Below are 13,430 nucleotides of genomic sequence, written 5' to 3' on the forward strand. Positions count from 1 at the left end.
AAATATAGTGCTAAAAAGGCACTGACTCAAACTGATTCCAGCTGCAGTAATGAAAGCAAAACCAGTCATGCCTTCTGTATGCTGGTGTGCATGAGGTTACTTTTTATCAGTAACCTCATGAACTCGCTTCCGGATAAACCTGTCAGCGGTTTCTTACCATCCTGAACATCCCTGTTACAGACTGAACTGGGAGGTATTAAAAAATATACATATATATCCATAAAACATTTTATCCGTTGAAGCAAACGAGTGAGGTATCTGATAACTACAGCCACCTACTGGAACAGCTCATAACAACCCAGCAGTGAGTTCATACCTGTGCTCAAGATGCCAAGTTCTCAAACATTGTTTCAGAGAGGTAGGCACACAAATATGAGAATCCCTTCAGAAACCACCCTCTCTTAGCTCTTGCAATGCCACTCACTGTGCTAAGGCTCAATTCAGCAAGATGGCTGCCAGCAGCACTGACCCAAAAATGGCAACTAAAAAGTAACTGTTTTCCAGTTGCGGAGTAACTTTTGTCAATTCTTATGCGGTGAGAAGAACTTCGCTAAAGTAGAAATTTCTTTTTAAAGACACTGTTCACCTTGCTCAGCTGCAAAATACACCTCTGAGACCGTCACTTCCACCACAAGCTCTACCAGGGACACTGAGTTCTTGGCACACCTTGCTGGAACTGGCTCAGTAGGACCAAGCAGGTCTAAATTTCAGGAGTTGCAAAAGAAAGGGAGAACATAAACAACGGACACTAAAGGGATTGAAAGTGCCTCTGGCAAAGCCAAAAAGTCACTTCAAGTGTTCTTGGATCTGGGAAATTTCTCTTCAGGTTCTATTTTTACTCCTCTCAAGGGGCAATGAAGTGGCCTGCGCACGTGGGCTGGGAGCCGAGACCACTATTACTCAAGTCGTTTTTGAGGAGCACGAAAGATGATCCTCAGCCTGGAACTGAAAACAGAGTGAGGCAAGGCACCGGCGACGAAAATACCGCCGATTGCCTCAGCTGCCACAGAGGCCAGCCCAGCACAACATGTCTGCCTCTGCTAATGCCAAGTCACTTGCCAGCCCCGGCCCGAGGGCCGCTGCGGGGAGGAGGCCGGGACATGCCTCCCCCCTTCGCTGCCCCGCCAGCCGCTCCGGGGCCTGGAAGACAAAGCCCTCCCTGGCTGAGGCCTAGCCCAGGCGGGACAGCCCGGGCCGCGCCGGGGCACGGCAGGCAGGCGGCCCCGGGCGGGGGCACGGCCAGGGCCCAGCGAGAAGCCCAGCCCGGCCAGGCCTCGGCCCCCCCCCCATGACTCGACACTTCCCGGGGAGGCCCGGCCGGGGGTGGGGGGGGGGAAAGGCGGCGCGCGGGGAGCGGCCCATCCCCCTCCCGGCACCGCCTCCTCCTCCTCAGGGCCTGCATGACACAGCGGGATCGGGGGACGGATCGGGCCCGCCGCCGGGCCCGGTCCGGGCCGCGCCGCACCGCGCTGAGGCGAAGTAAGGCGCGCTAGGCCGGGCCGGGCCCAGCGCCGCCGCGGCAGGGCCTAGGCCGCGGCCTGCCGGCGAGCGGCCCACACTTACTCGGATCCCGAGGCCATGGCGCTGGGGGGGGAAGGGGCGAGGGGAGGTGGGCGGCGGCGGCTCCTCAGGGCGGGCGGCGGCGGCGGGCGGCGGGTCTCGGGCAGGCTGGCGGCGGCGGCGGGTCGGGGCGCTTCGCGCTGACTGAACCTCAGAGCCGACTCATCGGAAGGGGGAGCTCCGCCCCGCGCCGCCTCGCCTGCCTAGCAACAGCGTGCGCTGACCAATCGGAAATTCCGCCCGGCCAGCGCCTCAGCCAATGGGAAGGGCGGGAGCAGGGAGGACGAGGAAAGAAAAAGAACGGGCGCTCTCGCCCCTCCGCCCCGCCCCTCTCCTTTTCCCTCCCCAATCGCCACGAGCCAAGCGCTGCACCCGCCAGCCAATCGCAGCGCCGCCCCTGCCGCGGCAGTTCTACCGAGCAACACGGGCCGGGCAGCCAATGGCAAAAATCCACCAATGGGAAAATCCGGGCGGGAAGCCCCGCCCCGGCGGCCATCCGCGTTAGCCTCGCCTCGCGATTGGCTAGTGCCCGGGCAAAGGGAAACGGGCGGCAGGCTCGCAGCCACTCAGGAGGGGCGGGAGGCGGGTGCTCGGGGGCTGCGCGCGTGCGCTGAGCGCGCCGGGTCTCAGCCGGCCGGGCCGGGAGCGGCCCCGCGGCTGCACGGCAAAGGCCTCGCCTCCCCCGGGTGAAGGGGAGTGCGGCAGCCCGGCCCTTCCCCTCCGCCCAAAGCCGCCCGCGTACCTTCCTCCCGGTTTATTTATGGTTTGGGCCGGTTTTGTTTGCCCGGGTTGATTTTTTTGGCAGGGCCGGACCGGACGACCCGCTGCCCCCCGGGCCCCGGTTCCCAGTCCGTTTGGGCACTCGCATCCCCACGCCCCCCGCCTGGGCGGCGTTTCCTTGGGGCCAGAGACGCCGCGGGAGCCAAGCGGCATGGCGCTTGGCGTGGGAAGGGGGTGTCCAAGGTACTCCCTCCGCAGGAACGGGGGCGAAGCCCGCTCCCAGCCCCTCTCGGCCCCTCCGGTGTTCAGCAGCCTCACGCTTCTCCTGAGCTTTGTCCCAACTCACCCTTTGCCTGGCTGCTCCCAGCCCTTTCTTCCCTCTCATGGGAGGCTCGGGTGATGCCGCCGCGGCACCTTTCCCGCCCAAAATGACCTACACCAAACACTGGGCAGGAGCAGGTGCTCCTTCATCCCCGCTCACTGTCATGGAGGGGCCCAGAGCCTCGCAGTGCGGTTGGCACAGGATCCCCGCGGACACACAGGCACAGATCCGGACCCTGCCACCGTCCCTGGCTGGTGCAGCGCGGTGGAATTCAGACCTCAGAGCTGCATGCTTCAGCCAAAACCACTTATCTGAGCTCCAAACCGCACTGACCCAGTAAAAAGCCAGAGCACAAAGCAGAGGTAGGACAGCCGATCTGACAACCCTCTGCTTTGGTCTGGCTCTCACCAGCTCCCTGGAGCAGGAAGCACAGAGCTGGCCCTGCCGCCTACAGCGGCGCAGACGATGAGGATGTCTCTGCCCTCGATCTCCCGTGCACCCGGGGCATAGCCCACGGGCTCACAGCAGCTCTAGGCAGCATCAAGGCCACGACTGCAAAGGTTTGCTCTGGAAAAAGGGCACAGTAAAACTTAAACTAAAGAGAGCGCAGTAAAACTTAAATAGAGCCCAGGCTTTTATAAGAAAAGATCTATTCTGTTTCAGTCCTTTGAGAATCCAGCTTTAGCCAAGAGTAATTCCGAGTCTTGGAGGAGCGCTTAAAGGCCTCGTGCCAGCCTGGTGCGGGGAGACTTCAGCAGGGTGGGGACGGGGAGACTGACCAGGTTAGCTTGAGGAGTCCCAGCTTGTGGTCCTGAGGTAATCCTGTATGCTTCTGGCAAGAGATTCACTGTGTGGGAACGTCGCCTGCTTCAGACACGAAGCCAGGTACAAAGGGAAGGGCCTGAAAGAGAAGGGAGCATGGCAGCAGCAAGGACTGCAGCATTCCCTTGCCGTGGTCTGACTAAGTTCACTCCCCGTGCACTGCGCGGAGCCCCTGGCTCTGTCCCCAGCCTCTGCCCTCCCATTTTGCTCCGTGTCAGCTCTCTTGTGCCCTGGGGAGTCCCTGCAGAGCCACAGCCCGTGCTCTCTCAGAGCAGACGTGGAGGGAAGCTCCTCAGACACATCTAAGCTGTGGGTGCAGGCTAGCAGGAGCTGAACTAACCTGCCCACACAGCTTGAAACATGGGCTGTGCTGCTGGAGCTCTTGCGTGGCCGGCTGAGATCCCACCCATCCCTCTACACACCTTCCCTGCCCTTCCTGACGCCCATCCTCGCCAGACGGTCTCTGGGAGAACTTCTGCCAGTGAGCTGCCGCCTCCTGCTTTCGGTTCAGTTTCCACAGGGCCTGTACCAGGTAGGAAGCAGCAGCTGGGTCACCTGCAAGTCACGAAGGGGGATTCAGCCCTTAGCAGGGGAGGAGCAGGTCCTCAGCGCTGCTGTGGGTTGCAGGGTGTTGCAAAAGCAGCTTAGAAGCCAGATGAGGGAGCTGAGCGTGAGGAGAGGTGGTATAATGGGGAGGTGTCTGTCCCGGCTGTGTCACAGGCCCTAATTAACCCTGGGGCTGGCAGCCAAGGCAGATGGCATCAGCCCTGCGGCACAGCCAGCCACGCCTCTGTTTGGACACAAGTTGGGGTTTTTCTTGCAGGCAGGTCTGCACCCCCAAAGGGAGGGAGACTAGGTCAGGACTGGGACCAGCAGGTTTGGCAGATCCTGGCAAAGCTCACACCCCTGCAGCGTGTCAGCACAGCTGGAGCGCTGAACAGGGTCACCCCTGGGAGTGGCACTAGCCATGCCTCGGCTGTGCTCGGGACATGCACAGCTCCCCGCTCTGCTTCCCTCTCCCCAGACAGGCCTCTGTACTCAGCCTCTGGACTGCCAGGCATGGACATGCTGTTTCCCAGGATGAAGCGAGAGTCCAGCTGTTGTCCTGGGAAAGCAGACCCTCTCTGGGAGAAAGCTGGCTGTACCAGGCTGGGGTTTGGGCAGGAAGAGGAGAAATTTCTAAGCTGTCTCAGGGCACAGGCTGTGGGCAGGGTTCTGATATACTCCTCTGACAATAGTTTTGGTCTGTTTCTGCAGGGCAGTGAGCTGACCAGGCCCCAGAGAAGCATCTCAAGTACATAACATCGCTAGTAGCCCTACTGTAGTCCTCGATATCCGAATAAGCGTGGTCAAAAGCATAAGACCTTTCTGCTGAAGACAGCAAAGCAGCCCAGGACAAATTTGTGGAAATCCCCTCACCAAAATGAGCCTCTTACCTGGTGAGATCTGCAAACCGTGCTGGAAATCCAACAAGGCTTCCTTGTGCCTCCCCAGCTCCAGGAACTGTGCACCTCTCCCGATGAGAGAGAGCAACCTGATCTTCTGGAGGACCTCTACTTCTGGCAGGAGACTCTCTGGCATGGAAAGGCACGTGGACCTGGAGATGTCATCCTCCAGACATTCCCTCCCTTGTCCCAGCAGGCTGAGCCAGGTTAGCAGTCAGGACAGGCTGAACATTTACTTGGGTTGCTCAACTTCCAGCTTCCCAGACCCGCCGTGGCAGAGCTCAGTCTCTCTGCCAGGCTAGGAGAGGCCAGGAGGCGGCAGAGGGTGAGAGCGAAGAATGCCAAGAGCTTGGTACGCTACATTGCTATGGTGAACAGTGACCTTGGCAGCAGCCTGGCCTGTGGCTGCCCATCTGCGCAACTGGTTACAGATCTCTTCCCTGAAATCGGGATTTGAGAAGCTTCCTGGTTCACAACCCATTTAACTGTCACCTAGACAGCAGGGAAGGAGGCAGAGCCAAGGCCAAACCTTGCTCCAACCAAGCCAGTCCTTTCAGAAGCTCCAGCGTGGCACAGAGCTCAGCACACTGGGACAAACACCTCCTGCCAGAGGTGACGCTGGGCCTGGCACCTTGCTCCTGTACCCACCGCTGCCAAGCACGCAGATCCCAACCCAGCCTGGCCCCACACAGGTCCCAGCTGTGCAGTGTCCTACCTGTCGGTTCAACGCCAGACCCGTAAAGCTGGACTCGCAAGAGATTGCTGAGGCACCTGCGGGTGGGAGGACAGAGGAGCTTCGGTACCAGTCCCGGGGCTGGAAAATCAGCTGCAAGTTGTCAGGCCAGCCCCCACGCCACGCTGCGCCCTGTTCTGTCCCGCACCAGCCATTGCTGCCAGCTGGGGAGGCCCCTTCTCCCAGTGAGGCTCTATCACCTGCTGAATTGCGTTACAGCCTCCTTGCTCTCGCCCAGCTTAGCCCACGCCCAGCCCTGGTGCAGGTATCCAGCTGCTCTCCAGGCAAGACAGCACCAACTCTCCTTCTTCTGGGACAGGAGTCCACCCGCCAGCCCTGCCCCTGGCAATGGGCACTGCGGCTGCTCCAGCCTCTCCTCCACTCGTAACATCCAGGGGATCAGGTCAGTCGTCCGGCTGATGACCTCCTCGCACACGGTTATGGCATCCTGGTGCCTCCCGGCCTGCTCCAAGGCAGATGCTGCTTCCAGGAACACCTCCGGGATCCTGGGCAGAGCTGAGCCACCGTCTAGGGGCACCTGGGGAGCAAGAGTGGTGGCAGTGCTCAGACGCGGAACTGCAGAGCACCCAGCCAAGCAGAATGACCCCGTGCTTAGTGGGAACCCGCAACTGCTACCCAGCAAAGCTCAGACCCACTCCCACAGACACTGAAGCCTGTCGGAGGAGGCAGAAGTTGTGAAGCACTAACAGCTCAGCAGAGTCAAGGTGGCAAATCCCTACTCTTGAAGTAAAGGACATCCAAAACCAGGCCGACAGCTGCTCCCAACTGGGAAGGGGAAGCTGTTTCTCCATATAGACCACTTGCCACTGCTATGGTGTGAATCCAGAGGCAGATGTGCCACAGGTCAGAGGTGCCAGCCTCCACCTTGTTTCCTTCACATCTCAAACTAGACACCTGGGCCCAGGCCTTGGGGTGGGGATGCAGACCTCATCTACCAAGTCACCAAGGGAGCTCTTCACCAAGATACCTGCCTGCTGCTGCAGCCCCTCCTGAAGCAGAGCCAGAAAATCCAGGTAATGTTCCACTGCATCAGCCACCCTGCAACAAGGACAAGACGTGGTGGAAGGAGCAGGGGGACCCCAAGAAGTCCCAGCAGCCAGGTGGAACCTGGATCGCCAGCCCACGGGCTCTCCCGGCACTGCACTTGCTCTGGCCATGATACGCATGCTTTGAGCAGACCTACCACAGCAGTACTGAACTGGGCAATTTCCAGGAGCACAGAGAAAACTGCAGAGCCCAAAAAAGCAGCATGTTGCAAGCAGACCAGAGGTGCTGTTACCTCCCGTCCTGGAGACACCGCTGTGCCAGCAGGTACTTCACTTCAGAGGGGTGGCGATGGCGAAGGAGAGAAGCTAGTATTGGTGGGTGGACAAGGAGCTCTGTTCGGATTAGGAAATATGGACTAGACGAAGCAGCTGCTGGAGGGTTTTTTCCCAGAGCCTGTGAAACAGGAACAGAAAATATGGTCAACACAATGCTGGTCAAGTCCCAAGCAGCTGCAATGACTTGCCGCTTCTGGCATCTGGATGTGCACCCGGACGAGTGGAAGCGCTGCACTTCATAAGCACAGCCACTTCCAGGAAGAGCAATCAGGATCACACAGGCACAGGCAGACTTCTGCTCTCCAGGCAAGCATCAGAACATGTGCAACATCACCCAGATCACCTCAGGTTTTCAGTTCAAGGTGCTCTGAGGTGCCTGGAACACCATCTCCCATTGCAGCCACAGACCTAGTTAGACCAGATCTTAGGCCATTTGTAATGAGAGAGATCCCTCTCCACAGCTGTGTTTGTATCTTATGAATTTCAAACAGCTGAAGAGCTAACTCTTTGTCTACCACTGTGACCTGCTCCTCCCAGGCAGACGGAGGTTCCTATGGCTAATGCACACATGGCCCCCTAGCCGCAATCTGCCTTTTAAAGGCCTCTCTACTATTAGAGACTTTATTAAGAGACTGATAGTTTCTGACATGGGAGTGTCAAAAACTCTTCTCCCAGGCAACCAAGAACATGAACTGGGACCCAAAGGTCCTGCCACATCCAACAGCCAGGTGCTGAGCAGGAATTTTGGACCTCACTGGGCTCCTTCCTACCCACCGCTGAAGGCAGCACCATGGCTGGATCCTGTAGTCTACTTTGGGGACCCCTCCAGGGTCAAACAGGCCCCCAGAAGGCAGAAGCCTGCTTGAAGCTCTGTGCAGGCTCTGCTGGGCAAAAATCAACCCAGAACAGGAAGCAGACATACCTCATACAGCAGAGCCAGGGCCTGCAGCTCCGCCTCAGTCTCCCCCAGCTCATGGTACAGTGCTGCCACATGGGACAGGGCAGGAAGGCACTGGAAGTCTACCTGGAGGGCCTGTTTCAGGTGCTGAAGGGCTGTCTGAGGCTTGCCCTAGTTAGATGGGAAGAGGTGCAAGTTGCAAGGACATCTTGCTGACATCTTTACTGTTGGGTGGCATCCAGATCCCTGCTCTGCTTCCCCAGCGATGCCCACTAAGCAAGGGCAGCACTTAAGCCAAAGGCAGCCCTCCTCAGGCTGGTTTTTGAGCTTCTCTCTCTGCAGCAACCCTTTGCACTCAGACAAAATCCCTGCCTGGATTCTGCAGCTCTCCAAGGAAGCTGGGGCCACAAGGGCAGCTTCTGCTCAAGACCTCGCCTTCCTGCAGCAGCCTAGGACCATGCAGAGGCAGCGTGGACATCAGCCTGAGCCTCCCCACCCCGCTCGAGGCTGCATTTCGCCTCTCTGCTCTGACAGGGAAGAGGCCTGGCCATTACCATTCGCTGAGCGCAGCAGCCAAGGCAGGTGTAGATCTGAGCCAGGACCCTCTTGGAGCAGAATCCTCCCGCAGCCTCCTGAAGGAGGGAGAGGGCGGTGGGGAAGTTCCCAGCCTCCAGCTCCTGCAGCCCTAGGACAGACCCAACATCTCAGCTCTGTGGCTCCCCTTCCCACCCGGTCCCCAAACAAGCGTACGTGCCCTTGTCTTCCCAGTGCCATAGGGACCTGCCTGATCCCCTCCGCACCCAGCATGCACAGCAGGATGGTGCCAAGCTGCCGTCTTTGGTTTGATGATGTTGCAAGAGAACAAGACACTCGATGGAAACATCTAGCAGAAATAATAGCAGCTTCCACACCCAGATACCAAGATGCCTGCCTTGGCCCAGAACAAGGGCAGAGGTAGGTGCACGGCAGGTCCACCTGCGCATTCTTCCCCAGCAACAGCCGTGAGGATGGGGAAGCACACGCAGAATCTCAGGAAGACTTTTTCCAGCACATCTGGGCCATTTCCCAGCAGGATGCTTTGTGATATTAATTAATGAATATTTATCGCAAATGCTATTTGCTTTTCTTTCAATCCTCATTTCAAGCTTCCCTCTGAGGCTGCTGTCACATGCCTACCTCACACTCACATCTGCCACCTCCCTGCTGGGAGTGCTATCGCTACCCTAAAGGCTTTTGAGAGGTCCATGGGCAGGAGCTCCTGCCCTCCCTCCTTGTAGGAAGACCCTGCATCAGACTGAGCACAGTGAGGAAGCACTGGCTGCCCCTGGAGCTCCTGGAGCTGTCAAGACAGTGAGCAAGGGAAAACCATGAGTGGGACTGTCCTGGTTTCAGCTGAGATAGAGTTAATTTTCTTTATAGTGGCTGGTATGTGGCTATGTTTTGGATTTGTGCTGAAAACAGTGTTGATAACACACTGATGTTTTAGTTGTTGCTGCACTGGTCAAGGACTTTTCATGTTCCCGTGCTCTTCCAGGTGCAGAAGAAGCTGGGAGGGGACACAGCCGGGATAGTTGATCCAAACTGACCAAAGGGCTATTCCATACCATATGACGTCATGCTCAGTATATAAAGCTGGGTAAGAAGAAGGAAGGGGGGGACATTCAGAGTGATGGCGTTTGTCTTCCCAAGTAACCGTTATGCATGATGGAGCCCTGCTTTCCTGGGGATGGCTGAACACCTGCCTGCCCATGGGAAGGAGTGAATGAATTCCTTGCTTTGCTTTGCTTGTGTGCGCAGCTTTTGCTTTACCTATTAAACTGTCTTTATGTCAACCCACGAGTTTTCTCATGAGTTTTCTCTTCTGATTCTCTGCCCCATCCCACCGGGGGGGGGACACTGAGCGAGCGGCTGCGTGGTGCTTAGTTGCCGGCTAGGGCTAAGCCACGACAGGGACAGAACGCAGCAGTCAGATGAGATCAATCACCTGCTGTGACACCAGGCTACAAAGCTGCACAACAGCTTTGCGTGGCTCCCGCAGCACCATAATCCGACGAAAACAATGTGCTTGCAACAAGGCAAGTGCCAGAAGACAGACAGAAGAAAGGAAAATCCTCATAAGTCCCCTGCCAGCCTTCCACTTTATACAAGATCACTGTGGGGCCCGGACACCTACCTAAAGCCACAGACAGGCAGAGGAACCTTTTAACAGTGCAGAGAAAGGCTTAGCTGGGGAAAAAGCAGAGAAGCTTTTTGAATACCGAACAGCAAAGTTGAGACCCAGAGGCTCAGCTCAGGCCCTCTTCCAAAGGAACAGCCCAGAAAACCCCAAGGGCCGGTTTGCTTGGGAAGAGAAACCAGGACAAGGGCAGGGACAGGGCATCCTGGGACAGGAGAGCAGTGGGAGGCTGTGCTGGCACGAATAACCTCCTCCACACAAACCTTGCAGAAAGGCTGCTGCGGTGCAGAGGATCTCTTTCAAGTCCTCGGTGCTCTGTACAAGGGGAAGGGAGGCCCCCTCAGCAGGTACTTGCCATGCCTTGAGCAGGGAGAGGAGTTCGTTCTGCCCCTCACTGCAGCAAGCCCTTTCCACGTCCTGTGAATACAGAGAGGAGAGCAGGGAATGCTAAAGGGAAGCAGGAAACACTGATCCCAGGGCACAGGGAAACAGAGGTCCCACCAAACCCTTTGACAGTGCTCTCTGTGCTGGGGAGCAATGCCCTACCACTCCCTCACTTCAACTACAACCCCCTTGCTGCAGCGATTCCTGCCTGGCCCAGGGCAGCACCTCCCCACCTCAGAGCAAGGTGCACCTTGAGGGGCTCCCGGCAAGGAAGATCCAAGTCCTGTTGGCGGGCGTTCAAAAAGGCGGGACCCCCTCAGCAGCCTCACAATCAGCAGGGAAGGTTCCTCTGCATCCCACTGCTCGCAGCTTGCTCCCTACCACAGGCTGCAAGTCCACCTGCAGCCCCCTTCCAGCCTGCCCAAGTCTCCTGTCTCACACCTTGAGGTCCACAGCCCCGACAGGCAGGATATATTCTGAGACTCATTAATGCACCATTAGGCTATGCTGGGATGCCAGGGAGAGGATTACTCATGCTGACTAGGCAACACTGATGGGTTCAGGTCTCCAAATGCCACAGCAACATTTTGCAGAGTGGGTGCTTATGACAAACACAGTATTTATGCCAGCTCTGCCTCCTTTAACAAACCCATGAGTATTTATATCTGCACAGATACTCCGGTGCAGGTAAGCGGGAGCTGCGCAGCATCCGCCTGTGCCCAGTTACCTCAGCGTTGCTCAGGAGCCGGAAGAGTCCAGTGGTGCTTCCCAGGCGGCTGCCTGCCAGCCACCAGGCTGCTTGCAGGGCCCCCAGTCTGTGCAAAGGTGCCTGCAGCTCCTCCACAGTCACCTCCCGCAGCACCTTCTGCCACAGCTCCTCAGTGCTGAGATCCTGCCCACAAGCCCCACAAGCCTCCAGAACTGAAAAAACACACAAAAAAACCCCAGCCATGAGACAACAGGTCAGTGCCCTGTAGCAGACACCCTCCCAAGAGGGAGAGAAAGCCTCAAGCAAGCACGGGCTCCTCGTACTGAGGGAAGGAATGGGGTTACAGGGCTGGCCCGGCCTCAGTGGCATGGAAACCAAGCTCTCGGACAGTGGAGTTAACAGTGGCACACTCAGGAGACAACACACGGTTCAGAGCTACAACTCCAGCTCTGCTGAGTCCTCCTGAGGTTGCTTGCCCCTGGGCAAGCAAGTGCCAACACTGCAGATGCCCCTCTGACCTGCAGCCTCTTTCAGTGAGTTTCTTTGAAGCCAGCACACCATAATTAAAGAAAACACTCATTTTCTACTGTCACTAAGACTTTGCTGGAGACTTGGCACCTTACGCCTTGAAAACTCTCTTCTCCCTTAAGACCTCTGGCCCATCCCTGCAGGCAGCAGCAGGCAGACAGGCAGCTGCACATTGTCCCTGGCCACAAGCCGCCCCCCCTCCTGCCCTTCCTGGCAGAGCCAGGCTTCCCTGCTCACCGCCTCCGGCCAGTCACCGCACATCTCCAAAGCACAGGGAACAATCTCCTTGCCTGTAGCAGCCCCTGTACAGAGAATGGATCTCCTTACCCCTGAGGAGCCCCGCACGTATTCCTTCTGATTCTCCTTCAATGGCTGAGTCAGATGCTCCCACAGTAAAAAGCAGGGAGTTGTAGAGGACGGTAAGCTCCAGAGGCAGGGTGGGGAAGGCAGCCGGCAGCCCTGTGATCACAGCCAACCCAACAAGAAATTGAGCCAGCTAGGAAAAACCCAATAACCATCCACGCTAAGGTGTCGTCACCCGGCTTTGTGACAACAGAAGTGTCCTGGCAAGTATTTTTTTGGTTGTTGCGGTGTGATTTAACAGCTTGGGAACTGCAGTACCTAGAGATACAGCAGGTGTCACCTCTCCAGGTGCTGACACTGCTTTAGACATCCATTCCCTGCTATCCAGGTGCTGCAGTCCGCCAGTGCTGAGACCTTCCAGGTCTCCCAAGAGAGCATCAGTAGCCTACCCTCTTCCCGTACACATCCACCCTTTTGCACAGGTGTCCCACGCTGTATCTCTTTCCCTCTCCCTCGCATCAGGCTTCCTCTACACCACAGCTGTGGCAGGGAGCCCCTTCCCCAGCTTCCCAGGACAAAGGCTGCCTCATTTTTTCCAGAAACCCCAGAGCTCTGCCCACATCCCCCAGCAAGATTAAGTAGAGGTTGGGGCTGGGCCTTAATCCCTTTGCAGGCCCAGTTCGGCTTAGGGCAGCGGGGAACGTTTTGGCCCCCTCCCTTCAGAAGTTTGTTTCCAGCACTGGGATACCGGAGCTGCAGCCCGGTAAACACCAGTGCCCGGGAACCAGTGCTTCCACGCCCCCGCGCTTCGGATCCGAGACGGCAGCGGGAGGGAGGGTGAAGGCAAGGCACGGGGCAGGCCGACCCCAGCCGACGGGGCCGCCACTCACCCCGCATCCTCAGGAGCAGCTCCCCGAAGCCGCCTCGCTGCCGTCGCACCTCCCGCGCCGCCGCTCCGCCGGGCCCCGAGCGCTGCGCCGCCTGCAAGGGAGACACTCACCCGCCGGCCTGGCGACGGGGCCGGCCCAGGCCGCGGCACCCCCTCCCCTCCCCTCCCGCCCCGCGGCCGACGGGCAGGCTGCGGCCTAGCCCCCAGCCGGCGTCGTTCCCGTGGCAACCGGCACCGGAGGCAGCGCGGCCGCGGAAAGGGCGGCCCCGCGGCTCAGGGAACGGGGAGAAGGGGGAGAGGGGACCCGCCGCACCCGCCAGCGGCCGGCCAGGGCCTGGCTCTGGGCAGCCCATGCCCGCAGACAGCCCGGCTCCGGGGCCGCCCCGCGCCGCCGCTTCATGGCCGCCGCCGCCACCCGCCCGCGCGCGCCGCTCTCTTCCCGCCTTCCCGTTGATTGGCCGGCGCCCGCTGCGCCGCCGCCGCGATTGGCGGGCGGGACAGAGCGGAAGCGACGCTCGGCGGCGGCCCAGGAAGACCAAACCTCCGCACTAGGCGAAGCCGCCGCCGCCGCCGCCGGCGGGGAGACCCAGGGCGGGGA

General features: G+C 58.7%; 2 protein-coding genes and 1 long non-coding RNA gene across 5 annotated transcripts in view; 1 reads left to right on the forward strand and 2 right to left on the reverse strand.

Annotated features, from left to right (window-relative positions):
* Positions 1 to 1,722, reverse strand: part of VCP (valosin containing protein) — a 21,747-nt gene extending 20,025 nt beyond the window's left edge. The window contains exon 1 of the mRNA XM_072859582.1: positions 1,564 to 1,722. Within this exon, the coding sequence (XP_072715683.1) occupies positions 1,564 to 1,580 (17 nt within the window). The 5' untranslated portion in view covers positions 1,581 to 1,722. The remainder of the gene's footprint in view (positions 1 to 1,563) is intronic.
* Positions 1,401 to 6,025, forward strand: LOC140650809 (uncharacterized). Its single transcript, XR_012042172.1, has 3 exons — positions 1,401 to 1,479; positions 3,777 to 3,956; positions 4,682 to 6,025. It is a non-coding gene; the product is annotated as an uncharacterized lncRNA (long non-coding RNA).
* FANCG (FA complementation group G) lies at positions 3,225 to 13,279 on the reverse strand. Of its 3 annotated transcripts, XM_072859583.1 has the most exons (14): positions 13,146 to 13,279; positions 12,834 to 12,924; positions 11,968 to 12,099; positions 11,131 to 11,324; positions 10,283 to 10,436; positions 8,398 to 8,528; positions 7,868 to 8,014; positions 6,903 to 7,063; positions 6,595 to 6,661; positions 5,803 to 6,140; positions 5,585 to 5,640; positions 4,861 to 4,998; positions 3,847 to 3,979; positions 3,225 to 3,503 (listed from the first exon to the last, which is right to left on the reverse strand). In XM_072859583.1, the coding sequence occupies exons 1-14, from the start codon at positions 13,230 to 13,232 to the stop codon at positions 3,386 to 3,388; spliced, it is 1,947 nt and encodes a 648-aa protein (XP_072715684.1). In that variant the 5' UTR covers positions 13,233 to 13,279; the 3' UTR covers positions 3,225 to 3,385. The 3 variants fall into 3 exon arrangements, with proteins under 3 accessions (XP_072715684.1, XP_072715685.1, XP_072715686.1); XM_072859584.1 differs by lacking the exon at positions 7,868 to 8,014; XM_072859585.1 differs by lacking the exons at positions 8,398 to 8,528; positions 10,283 to 10,436.
* Positions 13,280 to 13,430: the final 151 nt, after the last annotated feature.

Source organism: Ciconia boyciana, chromosome 4 (assembly GCF_034638445.1).
Source record: "Ciconia boyciana chromosome 4, ASM3463844v1, whole genome shotgun sequence".
NCBI lineage: Eukaryota > Metazoa > Chordata > Aves > Ciconiiformes > Ciconiidae > Ciconia > Ciconia boyciana.